We start from the raw sequence: 15,759 nt of genomic DNA on the forward strand, positions 1-15,759 counted from the left end.
GAGGGAGCGAGAGAGAGAGAGAGAGAGAGAGCGAGAGAGAGAGAGAGAGAGAGAGAGAGAGAGAGAGAGAGCAGGACAAATTGTATGTTTGTGTTAATGAGTATCTCTTTTATGTTATTAAGACAACACAGGTTACCAAGATCCCCTCATTACCCAGCATGCATTGCCCTCCTACACAGAATGGTAATTGGGGAGAGAGAGTGCAATCGAGAGGGGGGGGGGGGGGAAGGGGCCAAAATGTAACAAGTGGTGCTTGTGGAAGAGGGGGTGTTAGTGGCAGTGGTGGGTATAACAGCAGGATAAACGGCAGCTAATTGGGTGAATCGGGATCGAGAGAAGCAATTGATTAGGGGGATCTGTTTTTGCCAAGAGAGACGGACTGAAGAGGGGTTAAAGGTCCAACACTCACATGCACACACGCACGTACACACACACACACACACACACACACGCACACACATGATGATGGTCTCTGTAATATCTATATGAGGCGCCACCGATGTCTTCAACAGACCATGCTTCTCGTCGTTGATGCTTCACTAGCGCCATCTACAGGCGACAGGTATGAACAGATATTCTTAAGCCTGGTACGTCGCAGAACCTAGAAGATTGGCAATCAAATAAAATATATTGTAGAAGAAATCAAATATTATTCGACTAACCAAATCTACGAATCATCCTCCTTGGATATTTTTCATTAACATGATTAAATTCCAAGATTAAATTATTTGTTTTAGTCACACACGTTTTTTTAGTGGTAAACAAATGCATTTTTTTTAGTTCAGGCCGAGGTCTGCCTTATGGGGGGTAAATGTTGCGACGACTACAACAGTACTATTTTCTCTGTAGACTACATAGGCCGATTTTTCGTTAACATAGCAGGTTTGTTGAGCAATTAAATCAAAATGGCTTGAATTTAAGTGGTCGTTTTAACAACAGAGTAGGCCGACTTTAAAATGCAAGTAGACAACTTTTTGCTCATCCAAATTTGAAACTGCTGTCTAAAAGAGAAAATAAAAGCCATCTAAATGCTTTTTCCAGTGTTTCCACATGATCTAATCTAGATTGTTGATTGATCATAGCAGGCCATATTTGATGGACGTTTGTATGGTGATGAAACGTCAGTTATCCTCTGTGGGTGGTGGTTTCGAGCTGGATGATTGGTACATGTTCAACACCTGGTTTATTCAGAGCTACAAGGTCAACGAGGTGCTCTCTGGAGACGGTCCAAGCATCCGCCGAATCCAGGGAAGAATATATTGGTATTGGCCTCGGGTTTGACTTACCTTAGGCCCATACAACTTTATTTTGTGTCGTGTTGACCGCTATGTGAAGAAGCATAAACTAGTCACTGTTATCCCTAGAACTGTTAGGACTACAAATACGTGGTCCTTATGTTGGCTCCAATATCGTGTGGTCTAAGGCAAATAACAAATTCATATACATCATTGGCGATACCGTACCGTGAGTGTTTAGACTACATGTATCAATAGCATATCCCCAGTATGTGTTCCAAGTATCTGCCTATTAGCCAATAAAAAAAAGAATATAGTATGTATATAAGAATATTGTATTTTGGCTCAGTGAGAATAACCGTCTTAGCTCGGCTAACTCATGTAGAGACCAATGGACTTCTAGCACGACCAAGTGGTAGATATTGGTACAACTTGGGAGGCAAGTGCTGCGTTTTCAGATATTTGGAGCATATTCATATATATATATATATATATATATATATATATATATATATATATATATATATATATATATATATATATATATATATATATATACATATATATATAAATAGAAAATAAAACAAATTGTTATTTAACTGATGTTAGAAAAGTATGAATTAAAATATACTGTATAATTTGCATTAGCTAACTAAAATTACATTAACTGCTTGAATCTGTATACCCTGCAGAGCATAAACAACATCATTAAAGCAGACTTTGACCTTTGAGACGTAGGACAGAAGAGTATCTTTATGTTACATGTAATGTGATAAAACTGTCTAAAGTAAATTCAGAACAATAATCTTTCATTATACCATGTGACCCACGATTTTGCCAATATAATTTTTTTTTTGCTGTTTACAAACATTTAGTGCAAAGCATCCCGTTGTGTAGTGGACATACTGTAAACAGTTCTCTCCATACAGGCATTATAGGCTGCTCTCCAGTGTAGGTTTGTCAGCTGTTGCTGGGGCAACATGACTGAATGTCATTCCGGTGGTCATTCCGTCGTGTGTCGTTCTCTGGATACGCCAGAAGTTCCTGATCTGTCTTGGCAGTACGTAGGGTTCAAGTTTTTGCAGCTTCTTCGACAAAGCTGATCGAAAAGTATTTCATAAAATAATATGCAAGACATTTAGGGCTGCAAACAACGATATTTGAGAGTTGATTATAGGTATAGTCAACAAAGGATTTTTGATGAACAATTACCTTTCTCAAAGTGCCCAACGTCGTAATACTGTTTGACCTTGCATTCCCAAGGTTCCCAAATTCTGTGACCGTCATCAACAGTGGATGAAGGTCAGTAACTATGTAGTCCACATCCAACCATTTTGCTCCAGAAGATCCAAGCTTTTCTTCAGTCCCTCCTTCTCCATGTGGTAACTACCACCTACTTCATTGTTCTGCTGGTGAGTGCATAAAATTGCAACCTGACGCAGAGTCATCCTGAATCATGGTTCAACATGTTGCAAGCCTAACCATAAAATAAAGTGTAACCCACCTGAACAAGCTGAAGGTGTAAAATCTAAAATCAACACCTTTGCCACTTGGAAGAACGATGCACTGTTGAAATACACAGCAGCTGATGGCAGAAGGTTGCCAACGGGGGTGCTATCTACAATGGGCTGGCTCTGCCAACATTTGGCGTCGTTGCAGTTTCTACACTGCAGATTGAACGCCACATAAGTGCCCATCCGTCCTCGCCTGACCTCAGAATTTCTTGCACACCAGACAGGTTTCAAACAGCTCTGAGGCAGCTTTCAAAAACAACATACTTTGGTTCACTGTACCTGGACGTTGGACCAAACCTATAAAATAGCATTAGCTTTCCAACTGTGCTTTTATCATCTCTGCCTACAAGTCATAGTAATGTGTAGTACAAATATGAAACAACAACAATATTTCAGATTCCTCTGTAACAACATTGGAAGGGGAATATGATGAGTGCCCCCCCCCCCCGCTGGTCCTGGGCTTATTTGCTGCTGTGGAAGACTGCAGCGAAAGATCTGGCCAACATTGCTGGTGCCTCGCATGGCAGATGTCCCTTTATGACGGGTCAACATCCCTGGTGCGTATGTTGGGCGCCTGTCCCTAAGTGACAGGTCCCTAATGATGGGTCAACATCACTGGTACATCGTTGGTCCGATGTCCCTTTATGTCTGTTCAACATCACTGGTAAATCGCTGGGCTGATGTCCCTTTATGACGGGTCAACATCACTGGTACATTGCTTGGCTGATTTCCTTAATGACGGGTCAACATCCCTGGTCCATCGCTGGTCCGATGTCATTAATGACGGGTCAACATCACTGGTACATCGCTTGTCCGATGTCCTTAATGACGGGTCAACATTACTGGTACAACGCTGGGCCGATGTCCCTAATGATTGTTCCACATCAATGGGCTGATGTCCCTTTATGATGGGTAAACATCACTGGTACATCACTGGGCCGATGTCCCTTTATGATGGGTCAACATCACTCGTGAGTTGCTGGGAACCTGTGCCTTCATGAAAAGGGTTGCATTTTCTTTTTTCTTTGCAAGACAAATTCAAACCAATTTGAATCCCTATTATCCTCAAGTGTTTATTTTTTTTTATCATTTACCTGAAGTAGATGCAGTGGGAACCCCCATGGGTTTCCAACCAGACTCTTTCACAAGGACTTCCTGTTGGCAGAAGCAGTGAGAACAGCAGGAGCAGCACTGGGGGCAACTTAAACTGGGGCAGGCGCAGACAAAGACTGTTGATTTAGGAGCCTCAGTTTGTGTGATTCCTCTGCCTGGCCCTCTCTTTGATCAATTTCAAAGAGGCCCCTGACTCCACTCTCATGGTCATGCTTCCAGCCTTCAGTATAAACATACAGGAAGGGCTCTACAGGGATATCATTAAGAATGTATCCTGAAATGAGATGCTCTAGGGCAACAGGTCTAGCAAAGACCTGCTCCTCAGTCAGCTGTGTCTGATTGCCGCTCAAGTCCCCAGACATAGTGTAGGACAAGTATCCCTGTACGACGCTGGCCGTGAAATATACCATCTCTCAGTGCCTGTGGGCTCACAGTGTATTCACTTTTAAATCCCCCCGTGATGCTAGACTTGGTTGTCATGATGTTTCTTATGACAGAGTGTGGTCTCTGTTCCACCTCATCCACAATATGTAGGGTCAGGTCTCTCACATCTTCAAACTCCACCCCGATACACTAAGGACCCCAGCCATCGCCAGATTAGGAGATTTCCCCAAGCTGGCATGAATATCTTCTGTTGTTACATAAGGGTAAACAACGTCATTGACACCAGCCCGAGATTTAAAAGCAGCCCAATAATTTGTGGTCCTCCGTACGATCGGGTCCAGCACAGCCTTCGCAAGGAAACGGACCAGTGTGTTGCACAATCTGGCCAGCTGGTCCCTCACTGCATAGTCCATCAATCCCTTGGCCAGATTTCTCCATTTCCTGCAAGACAAATGGGAAATATCACAATATTCCACCCATTAAATATCCCATGTGGTACACGGTAATGGGCTGGGCTATCTCTATGTGATTGCGTTGGTAAAAATGGAGTCCATGGGCCACAACCTGCAATGTAGAAATTACACCAAAATAGTGGCCATAATATATGAATCTTCATAATAAATAAATATTCTAATTAAGCAAACTTACTGAGGGTTAAATTCCTTGTGGCATGTGAAGATAAAAGGTTGAATTGCTTTTGGGTCTACCTCTTGAGTAGGCTACAATAGAGTAATAATTCATAAAACTCTTTGAGTAATAATTGGAGTAATACACATGGGGCCTTATCTTGCATCCGGCGCAATTGACTTAATCACTGGCGCATGTGTCGTTGCTAGTTTGCAACTGGCGCAAAGCGTTCTTTTCCCTCCTGCGCCACGCGTCGGTATATTAGGGAATGATCTTGCGCCCCAATGGGAGGTTCAGCGAAAGGAGGAGGCGTCTTCTGGCGCAAACGTTCCCTGGTGCTATTTTGCAGTTTCAGAAAACAATTCCGCCACAAACCAGGGAATACCTGGTTTAAAGTCAGTGGTGGGTTGTTCAGATGCTTTTTAAGGGCGCATGCATAATGTTGCTTGTGCACCTCGCGCATACACTTTGCTTCTCTCATCTACCTAGCCACACATTCTTGGTAAATTATTTGGGAAAGAACAGCTGATACAGCGGTAATAAGTTGTACTTTTAATTAATGCATCTGCAAACACCGTACAGCAAACACATATTTTCTTAACACAGACATCGTGTACAAGCCCATTACTTTTAGGATTGATGAGTATTTGATCGTGAGAAAACATTGTTATACCGTGGGTGAGTGTTAAAAAGAATGAATGAATGCAGGCTCGCGTGTGTGTAGGCTATGTGTAAAATAATTGATGAATGCGGGCGTGCGTGTGTGCATCCATCTGTTTAAACACACGCAATCTAAACACATAACGCATAATACAGTCCATAACAATGCATATTCACTGGGGGACATATGTATATAAGGAACACAAGTCAATAACGATAATGCATACAATACTGGTAAGGAACGATGTTTGTTAATGTATTGCGTATATCATTAAATAGAGCCACAGTTACCGCACATCATATGTGTGTAAAGTTTTCTTTGCCGAAATTTATTTGAGGACTCAATATTTCTGAAGTTGTGGAAGAAAAAGCTAATCCATGCGTGAACTAGGCCATATTATTTGGCCATAAACTGAGCAATTTGAAGTTTAAATTCATGTGGTCACTGTCAAAATATCAACTCGTCAGATTCAAATGCGCTCATGGCTCTTAAAGGGGATGGGAGATGGCACTCTCATTGGTTTATTGCACTTTACACCCAAACCACACCTACGGGTAATTAGGCTACTTCAGGGCAACCGTTTTTAGATTTGCGTCAGGCGCAAGTCATTTATCCGCCGGTATAATAGCGACATCGCCATAGAACCGCCCACAAAGCTACTTCCGTTTGCCTCTTCTCACTTGCGTTTCAGACTGTTAAAATAGGGCCCTAAATGGGAGAATTACATGCTTGGAAGGTTTGATTCTTCCATATGTCATGATCAATAGATTGGACAAGCCGCTGAATTCTCTGAGTTGCCCGATGAAGATCATGAAAGCCTGTGAGTAGATAGCAAAGGAAGACACCAAGTCTAGAAGTTGTTGACTGTTTTACAGAAGCTTCATACTCGGCTTCAGCATCATGTTCGTCGCAGACTAACAACTCTTTAGGAATGTCCTCTTTTGCGTACAACCTATAGCAAGATCTATGGTATTGTCCCTCAGCTGCTACAAGGTCTCTACTCACAATAGCCAGGATTTTGCTGTCCATTTTCTTGGTGACTGTACTAAGGATCTTTTCATTTGCTTGCAGTTCTTGACACTGTACCAATTTCTCTTTCTTATTTTGTCCCTTTACATATTTGTCCATTTTCTGACTGAATATGCACTATCTGTCATAAGTCCTGGATGTTCCTGAGACACGTCTAGCTTCTCTCTTAGATGTGTTCTCTGCAGCAGAACCACCAGCACTTTGCTTTTCTTTTTCAAGGATGCTATTAAAAAGTTTCTTCATAGTGAAGATGTTACGACACTTCCTGTGGTAGTAGATTGTTGGAATCTATCCCTCAGGAATGACATTCATCATTTCTAAAATTGGTGCATGATTCCGTATCTGAGCAGCTCTGAGCAGAGTTTTCCAGGAGTCAACACATTGAAGTGAAACAAGCTTTTCTCTATCATCAGATCAGTGGATAATGCATTCCATTTTTGGTTGCTTTGGTTGTGGATTTACTTGCTCACTGGTGGCCATGATCATGCAGTTTAGCTAGAAACATATTCAGAAAACATAATTCAAAACTTATCTCAAATAATGTTTTAACATGTAGCCTACATTAACAGCTTTTCTAATGTGAAGTTAGTACTTTTTATAGATTTGTTAAACAGAAATACATAACTACTACTACTAACCTTAGTAAATGATCATGACAAATTGTAGCCTGGCTATTGCCAGACGAAGCTCAATCGTAGATTGAGCTGGGGAGGCTGCTGTCATTTTCTTCAGCACAAGAGGCCTGATCAACGGGCATAGTTCAAATGACTCTGTACACAATTGGATAGTTCTTCAACAAATCAGACCAAACCAGCTAATAGCGCGCCAAGGGAAAACGCCAGCTTGGTGATTGGCTCCAGTAAAAGTGGATCGGAATCAGGAAGAAAAGTATTGCTCCTCTCCAGCCCCAAATTAAAATCACCGGCAGACCGGGCTGGGGCTACCCAGTCTAGACAAATTGGTGACCTGAAATGTTTAGCAGCATGTCAAAATTTAACTAAAAACTAAACCTTAGGGTTAGGCTTAGTTTTTAGGGTCAAAATGATTGAGGAAGTGTGCACAAATTTGAACAGAACACAAGGGTTAACAGGAAATGGACAAACTCTTTTAAACATACAACTAGTGCAGTCCAGAAGAAGTCAAGATGGTGGTTATGGAGTCCAGATGGAATAAAGAAGGTGAGAAGATATTTATCATATTTAGTCATAGTTTCGTGTTTAACATCTGTCTAATATAAGACTGAAAATCACCCCCTCAGAATTAAATAATATAGACAAATTATACATTTCCTGAATCATTAGAGTCATGGCAGTATTCAAGTTTTTGTGTTTTGTATCTCTGATGTTTCCTGAAGCCACAGGACTAAAAGGAAACAGATGATTTATGCAGAGATTGTAAAAAAAAAAAATTGTCCCCTGTACTGGTAATACATATTCACGAAGGACTTAAAATATAGCTCTGAGTGTCCCCTTAAAAATTATACCAAACACAATAATATAAAACATTGGGTTGTGTACTGAAAATGAGCCAATATCAAGATATGCACCAGCATCTAAATTGCATTTTAACAGGGGAGGGTAACTTCAATGGCTGAAAAAACAAATTTAGCTGTGACTCAGGAAGGGTTACCATACCAAAATGTTAACTACAGACAATTGTCATTTAAAAAAATATGATTCACCTTTACCACCTTGGGTGATACCGACATCTGTTCTGGCCCATGGAGTATATCGGGTATAATCACTGCTATCAAAGCAAATTTCTACATTTGTAAAAATATATATCATACATGTTGGTGATTTTCCAAGGTATAACACAATCTTTAGCTAAAGATTTGCCTGAATTGTTAAACCAGGCAGTTTTTTCCGAAATGGTGTCTGTGGGGCAAAGTGAGCCACATGCTGCGGGGTAAGTTGAGCCAGCAATCAGTTTTTTCATATTTTAAACATTGTAGAAAAGATATCATGCAAAGAAAGAGAGAGAGAGAGGAGATGGCGAGAACAGCCGCTGATGTCAAGGGTGAAAATCCATCAGAGCAGTGGAAAAATACAGAAATATATACAGGTTTTATATTGTTTAAAGTTACCTTAAGGAATTAAAGACTATTTGGAAAAGGAAAATGCATTCACGCTTCAACGTAAATTGGTTAGCTGGGGCAAGTTGAGCCACAACACTACTATTCTTTGAGATGTTATATTTTCACAGACCTATGTTATAGATGCATTGTTATCATTTTGATTGACAGGGGACATCCTGAAATAAAAGGTTGCTGCTTTCATTTTACTTCTGTCTTATTTGTCCTTGTCCAGAGGACAACATGAGTAAAAATTCGCTCATCTTACCACACTCTCCCCTATATATCTGTTTTGTGTCGATAAATGAAATAAGACCAGTTAAACAATGCTAACAATGCAGCCCTGAACTAATATAATTTAAGTAAAAGTCACATTTTGAATAAAAAGGTTTCAGATGCTGAAACTTTGAAGAAGAAAAAGGAAGCAACGGCAATTGAAACGCTGCAATGAAACAAACCGGACTCCAAGCATAACAGGCTCCCCTTGTATCGCTACAGGAATAGGATTTTAGTCTGTTCTGGAGGGAAAGCCATCACATTGGCTTACCGTGCGACCCATAATGAATGTTTTATGCAATTCTCGCTAGTAAATAGACGCTTTCCAAGAACCCCCAGCCAAGTATTCAGAAACACTGAGCACGGGCGCTGAGACGCTAGTTGCAGCTCAAACCTGCTACGTCTACGTCTTAGAAGATATCGCCTCTATGATGTCAGAGTCGACGCAACTGGACAACGGCGATTGTATGGTAGTCAATGGCACAAAGTTAAAGTTTCAATTTCTGAGAAAAATAAATAAGGCATATTGGCTTACAGTAAGAGCCAAACTGTATGTTCCCTTGCAGCTGCAATTCTCACTTGGGATTCTTGTTTGCAATTCTTCCTTGCAGGGGCGTAGGAATGAGTTTAACATGGGGGGGGGGGGGGGGGGGGGGGGGGGACACATCGGAAACCTGACAGATCCGTTAATGGTTTGAACAGAAATATGTCATAAATTAAGTACACTGAAAAAATTCACAAATATATTTTGTTCTACTAAAAAAATACATTTGTAAATCTAAAGGAAAACACATTTTGAATGGCAGTAATGAACTGATAAATATCAAATCAATTCTTTAATTGCACGCTCAATTATCCAGTTTTTTAGAATAAGAAGCGGTGACAAGACGCTGTGTTGCGCTTTCAAAATATATATCTCCCCCGGTATAGTTTTTAGGTGGGACAGATGCGCCTGTCTCCGCGCGCTGGGCTTTTTTTAGCCGTTGTGCCACTCAACAAGCCGGAACTGGGCAAGGTTCGGCTCAAGCTGCGTTTCCCCGGAGAACTTCAGCAGCTTCACCGCCGTCCTTGCCACCAGGTGGGAGATGTCAACTGCCATTTCTCAGATTGGTTCGCTATCTCGGCATATTGGACACTATCCCATGACTGAGATTTAAAACTCGGGATATCGTTTTCATCGCAAAATGACCGTCTCGTCACGCTAATAAAAACAAATAAATCGCTAATAAAAACATAAATCCCGACAAAAAGTGTTATCTTGTTTCTTTTTGAGTGTTCACTTGTAGTAGGCTATATACTACAACAATTATTCGCCTAAAGCTCCATGAATAGTCACTATTCACTTCGCCTTCGGCGAATAATTGTTTAATAGGCCTATCGCATCTCGTGGCTAGCATTTTAAGATGAAGAATGTCCCTGACTATGCCTACTGTGCGGATTTTTTTTTTATTTAGACTCCATTGTTTGTATCCATCTCAATAGCCTATGTAACCCTGTTTAAACCAATTTATTTGTTTTCAATAATCAGGTTATTTAGTCAATGCTTAATTAGACTAAAACGTGACATTCTCTAACCTATTCACAAAAAATGACAATGAAATTAATATATCAAATAATAAAAGAGATTAAATAGGTTACACAGCGAATTTTCCATCAAATAAGGCAGAAGGCAACATCAGAGCGCTCATCAAGAGCCCACGTCTCGTCTCCCTATTGGACAGCGCCCTGATTGACTGGATCCAGAGACGAGGGGGTCGCTCCAGACCGTTCATCATCATTCATACAACCCGAAAAAATGGACTGAGATGTGATCGGATGAGCTGTTGATGCCCTGGGATCAGTTTCCCACGAGGATTAAACGTGTTGCTGAAATAGATAGGCTAGCTAAGATCACTAATCTAATCTATTTGCCCATCGAGCTCATCGTCGTGAACCTTTCAGTGGGGTATTCTGCGGATCAACCGCGATAAAGGAAAACATCAAGCGTTTAATATGCGATCGGTGCGTACGAAGACACAGTAAGAAACAGGCTTCCATTAACAATGAGGCTTTTTTCGCATTTTACATAGAAAATCTACTGCCGCTGTTGGCAATGATTTCAATGTGGCATTTGGTACAGTTATGGGTGCTAGTGAGCCACACCGTGTGGCGGGGAGTCGCGCCGAGCCCGACCGACGAGGGAGCGCTTCGAGGCGGCCACGGAGACCACGGAGAGCCGGGCCACAAGGAGCACCACAAGGACTCGTACGGGACTTTCGCCTCCGAGTTCCTCGAATCGAGGCATCTGTCAGACGACGGTAATATCCTATGATCTGACTGCAGCTAGACTAGAAGAAGAACTGCATGGGAATGCATAGGACTGTCAGTAGCCAAAGTAATCGTTGTAGTCACTGGGTTTTGCTGACACATGATGTTACTGTTAATTTAACTAACAGCCCATATTCACAATATAACTCAAATAATGCTGGGTGTTCTGCAAGGACTGATGCTGTCACACATATTGGCCCTTTCAGCACCCAGGCCAGTTCCCCCACTGGTCACTGGCTTTTCTCCAGCCTCTGTCTGTACAGGACAATTCTCTAACACCACAGAAGCAACTTGATACAGCATTTTAGAGAGAGATAGTGGGAGAGAGAAAAGGACAGAGTGAGAGAGAGGGAGATAGAGTGGGGGACAAAATAGAGGAGTGCAGAGGTTGTTCTAGAAGAATAGATTAAAAAAAGGCAGAGAGACCTTGCCGGGAGTCTCATCCAAGAGGGTTAACAAATAAAGGACATGGTCCATCCATCACTGTGTAATGATGAAGGGAGAGAGAGGGAGAGAGGATGGAGGGGGGTTAGGGAGAGGGTAGGATAGGATGCATTATCATGGACAGATGGTTGAACCCTAGTTGATGCTTCTACCCTGCAAAAATAGGCACCAGGGGTAATTTAAAGCTGAAACTCTTCAACTGCTTCTTCAACCTCTTTTGAGGTTAGACCTTGTTTGACCAACTTGACGAGTCTTACATGAAATGTGGAATGACTGAACACTTGAGATCTGTACCTCACGTATTCCTCACTCAGCCTCACTTACTGTTTCATGGTTATTTCCTTTTACCGTGTTATCTTTACCAGTTGTCTTCATCTCATACCTCTCTCTCTCTCTCTCTCTCTCTGTCCCGCTCTCGCTCTCTTTCTCTCGCTCTTTCTCACACTCTATCTCTCCCCTCTCTCTCCCCCTCTCTCTCCCTCTCTTTCTCTCTTTCCCCCCATTTGTGCACAATTACCTGTATATCCTTTATATCTTTTAAATAAGCTTGTGAAATTATTAAAATAAATGATTATGCTGTTGTGTGTTTTTGTTCCACCAACTAACTAAAAACACTTGTGTCTTTATGTGTTTATTGCAGGGTATCCTTTCCCCACTGCACCGCCAGTGGACCCCTTTGCCAGGATCAAAGTCCATGATTGTGGAGTCACCAAGGGCTGTATCAGGTTAGGAGGCTACACCTTACTATCCTTCTAACCAAGGGCTGTATCAGGTTAGGAGGCTACACCTTACTATCCCTCTAACCAAGGGCTGTGTCAGGTTAGGAGGCTACACCTTACTATCCCTCTAACCAAGGGCTGTGTCAGGTTAGGAGGCTACACCTTACTATCCCTCTAACCAAGGGCTGTATCAGGTTAGGAGGCTACACCTTACTATCCCTCTAACCAAGGGCTGTGTCAGGTTAGGAGGCTACACCTTCCAATCCCTCTAACCAAGGGCTGTGTCAGGTTAGGAGGCTACACCTTACTATCCCTCTAACCAAGGGCTGTGTCAGGTTAGGAGGCTACACCTTACTATCCCTCTAACCAAGGGCTGTATCAGGTTAGGAGGCTACACCTTACTATCCCTCTAACCAAGGAATGTATCAGGTTAGGAGGCTACACCTTACTATCCCTCTAACCAAGGGCTGTGTCAGGTTAGGAGGCTACACCTTACTATCCCTCTTACCAAGGGCTGTATCAGGTTAGGAGGCTACACCTTACTATCCCTCTAACCAAGGGCTGTGTCAGGTTAGGAGGCTACACCTTACTATCCCTCTTACCAAGGGCTGTATCAGGTTAGAAACCTACATCTTACTATCCGTCTAACCAAGGGCTGCATCAGGGTAGGGAGCTACATGTTAGTATCCCTCTAACCAAGAGGGTCAGAGGGCTAGCCCACACTAGGATTTGACATTAGTGGGCAATTGATCATTTAACTTGCATTACATATCTATCCCTGTTTTGTCTTCTTTTAATAATAAATAAAAAGAGATGAATGAGGGAGGATCCAGGATCAAAATTTTTTAAACTGACACTTTCTAAACCTTAACCACCATTACGGTTTCCATGGTGTCACCCATATTGACTCCTGTAAGTCACCAATATTGACCTATATAAGTCACCCATATTGACCCCTATAAGTCACCCATATTGACCTATATAAGTCACCCATATTGACCCCTTTAAATCACCCATATTGACCCACATAAGTCACCCATATTGACCTAAATAAGTCACCCATTTTGACCCCTATAAGTCACCCATACCACCTTTAAATCTCTTCCTCCATGCAGGTACGGGAAGCCTGGCTGCGATGCAGAGACGTGCGACTACTTCCTGAGCTACCGGCGCATCGGCACCGACGTGGAGTACGAGATGAGTGCGGACACCGATGGCTGGGTCGCTGTGGGCTTCTCCTCCGATAAAAAGATGGTGTGTGTTTGTTACCAGCGCACCTAGAGCCCTCGTCTGGGACTCTCTCTGGTGAAGATGCTGTTCTAGGGTTCTGGGCCTTTAACATACAGCAATTGTTTAAATAGCATAGTTTTAAAACGAACGCCAATGGTATTCCACAATTTATTTGCTTATATCATATTTGATACAATGCGATAAATCACATATTACATGTAAGGCATCTGAAAATACAATTAGTTATTTAAGATCAATAGCATACATTTTAATAATTGTAATCATGTGCAGGACACATCCATACAGATGTACATTGCAGAAGGTTAGAAGAGGTCCACCACCTTAAAGAAACCACTTACCACAATGAGCTGAAGGTCTTTGGCGCAGCACTCCGCGTGACGTGATACACTTATACCTGGTGTGTTGGAGCAGTAGAATACTTCCTATACTCACTCTCCTTTCTGGGACCTTTTCTCATATCATTTAAATACACAGGGCGGAGATGACGTCATGGGCTGTGTCCATGACGACAACGGGCGTGTGCGCATCCATCACTTCTACAACGTGGGTCAGTGGGCCAAGGAGATCAAGAGGAACCCAGCCCGCGACGAGGAGGGCGTGTTCGAGAGCAACCGGGTGACCTGCCGCTTCAAACGCCCGCTGTACGTCCCGCGGGAGGAAACGCTGGTGGACCTGCACCTCTCCTGGTACTACCTCTTCGCCTGGGGGCCAGCCATACAAGGTATGCTCACTCCTTCCTCCTCGATCGTCCACCCCTCCATGAGTCAATGCGGATGTTTTGTCCAAAATAACCAACTTTATTTTCCTAATTTTTAGCGTAACATCTTTATTTTGGATATGTCTGTTTATAGGATCCATCTTTTTTGATGCAGGTAGAGATACATGGGGCGTTGTTAGGAGCAGGTAGGGATTAGGGGTTTGAAAACAGAGCACAGAATCCTACTCCTTCTTCTCCACCACACCTGATCTCAGAACTAAAAGTCCTGCTGGCAGAACTTCTGGTGGCCTGGGCCAGAAAACAAAAGTGCTTGGTTTCCTGATTTGTTACGGAGATATTGAAGCAAAGAGAATGTATGAAGCTTTCGGAAGGGATATTTGTTAAGTGAGTTTTTACACTGGCCAGTCTTTTGAGATACATTTTACAAAACATCGGTGTCCTGTAAGGCCCCTCCCCCTCTATATCTGACACAACTCTGTATTGTCTACAACCAGATTTAATTTTATTTAAACCAAACCAATCATTTTATAAAAATTAAAAAAGATCCTCCTATTCTTGACCACAGGTTCCATCACCAGGCATGACATCGACGCCCCTCCGGTCAGCGACCGCATGGTCAGCATCTATAAGTACGAGGACCTCTTCATGCCCTCCACAGCTTACCAGACCTTCAACTCCCCCTTCTGCCTCCTGCTCATCGTAGCCCTCACCTTCTACCTTCTGATGGGCACTCCCTAGCCGGCTACAGGAGAAGGCTGAAAATAGGTTAAAAAAGTAGTACAAAACAGCAGGGGTGAGGAGGAAAGCAATACAAATATTTGCCAATTATTCACAGTGCCACAACTTACGAAGAGAACATGCTTTATACGCACAGCTGACACAGCATTAGAGTTAACAAGGTCCCTTCTGTAATCACTATACCAAATGTATATTGTGGATCTTGGCTAGAGCATAGTGATATTTTGAGAGCACACTATGTGCCGAGAGGCTACTATAGTAGTCTTATTGTTTTAAAGGGATCAGACGTTTGTATTTTAATTGTTACATAGAGGAATATAAGTGCTTCATATGTGTCCATGAGAACTAGGGGAAGAAATACTTCATGCAATGGAGGATCACGTCAGAGTACATGAGAGAGATGGGCATAACCTTTTATTCATCTTTATTCTACCTGGTCTAAAATAAATATTTACAGACAAAAGTGCACATCCCAGCCTGACGTTGCGAAGCAATAACGTCAAAGCATAACATCATTCTCTACAGTAAGCTTCTTGTTTAAAATAACATCATTCTGCACAGAAACACACGTTTCCCTTTTATTTAAATAATTAGCAAATTGGCTATCTATTTGTTTCTTTGTTGTTTTCATGATGGTGTGTGTGTGTGTGTGTGCGCGCGTGTACGTGC

At 42.3% G+C, this 15,759-nt stretch overlaps 1 protein-coding gene across 1 annotated transcript; it reads left to right on the forward strand.

Annotated features, from left to right (window-relative positions):
- Positions 1-11,005: 11,005 nt before the first annotated feature.
- On the forward strand, positions 11,006-15,090 carry frrs1l (ferric-chelate reductase 1-like; the record flags this gene model as incomplete). The annotated part of the gene is made up of 5 exons (XM_079741892.1): positions 11,006-11,210; positions 12,305-12,389; positions 13,499-13,637; positions 14,109-14,355; positions 14,918-15,090. 5 exons carry the CDS (start codon positions 11,006-11,008, stop codon positions 15,088-15,090), a joined length of 849 nt encoding a protein of 282 aa, XP_079598018.1.
- Between the last annotated feature and the right edge of the window lie 669 nt (positions 15,091-15,759).

This window comes from Pollachius pollachius (genome assembly GCF_949987615.1).
Source record: "Pollachius pollachius genome assembly, chromosome: 1".
NCBI classification, from domain to species: Eukaryota; Metazoa; Chordata; class Actinopteri; order Gadiformes; family Gadidae; genus Pollachius; species Pollachius pollachius.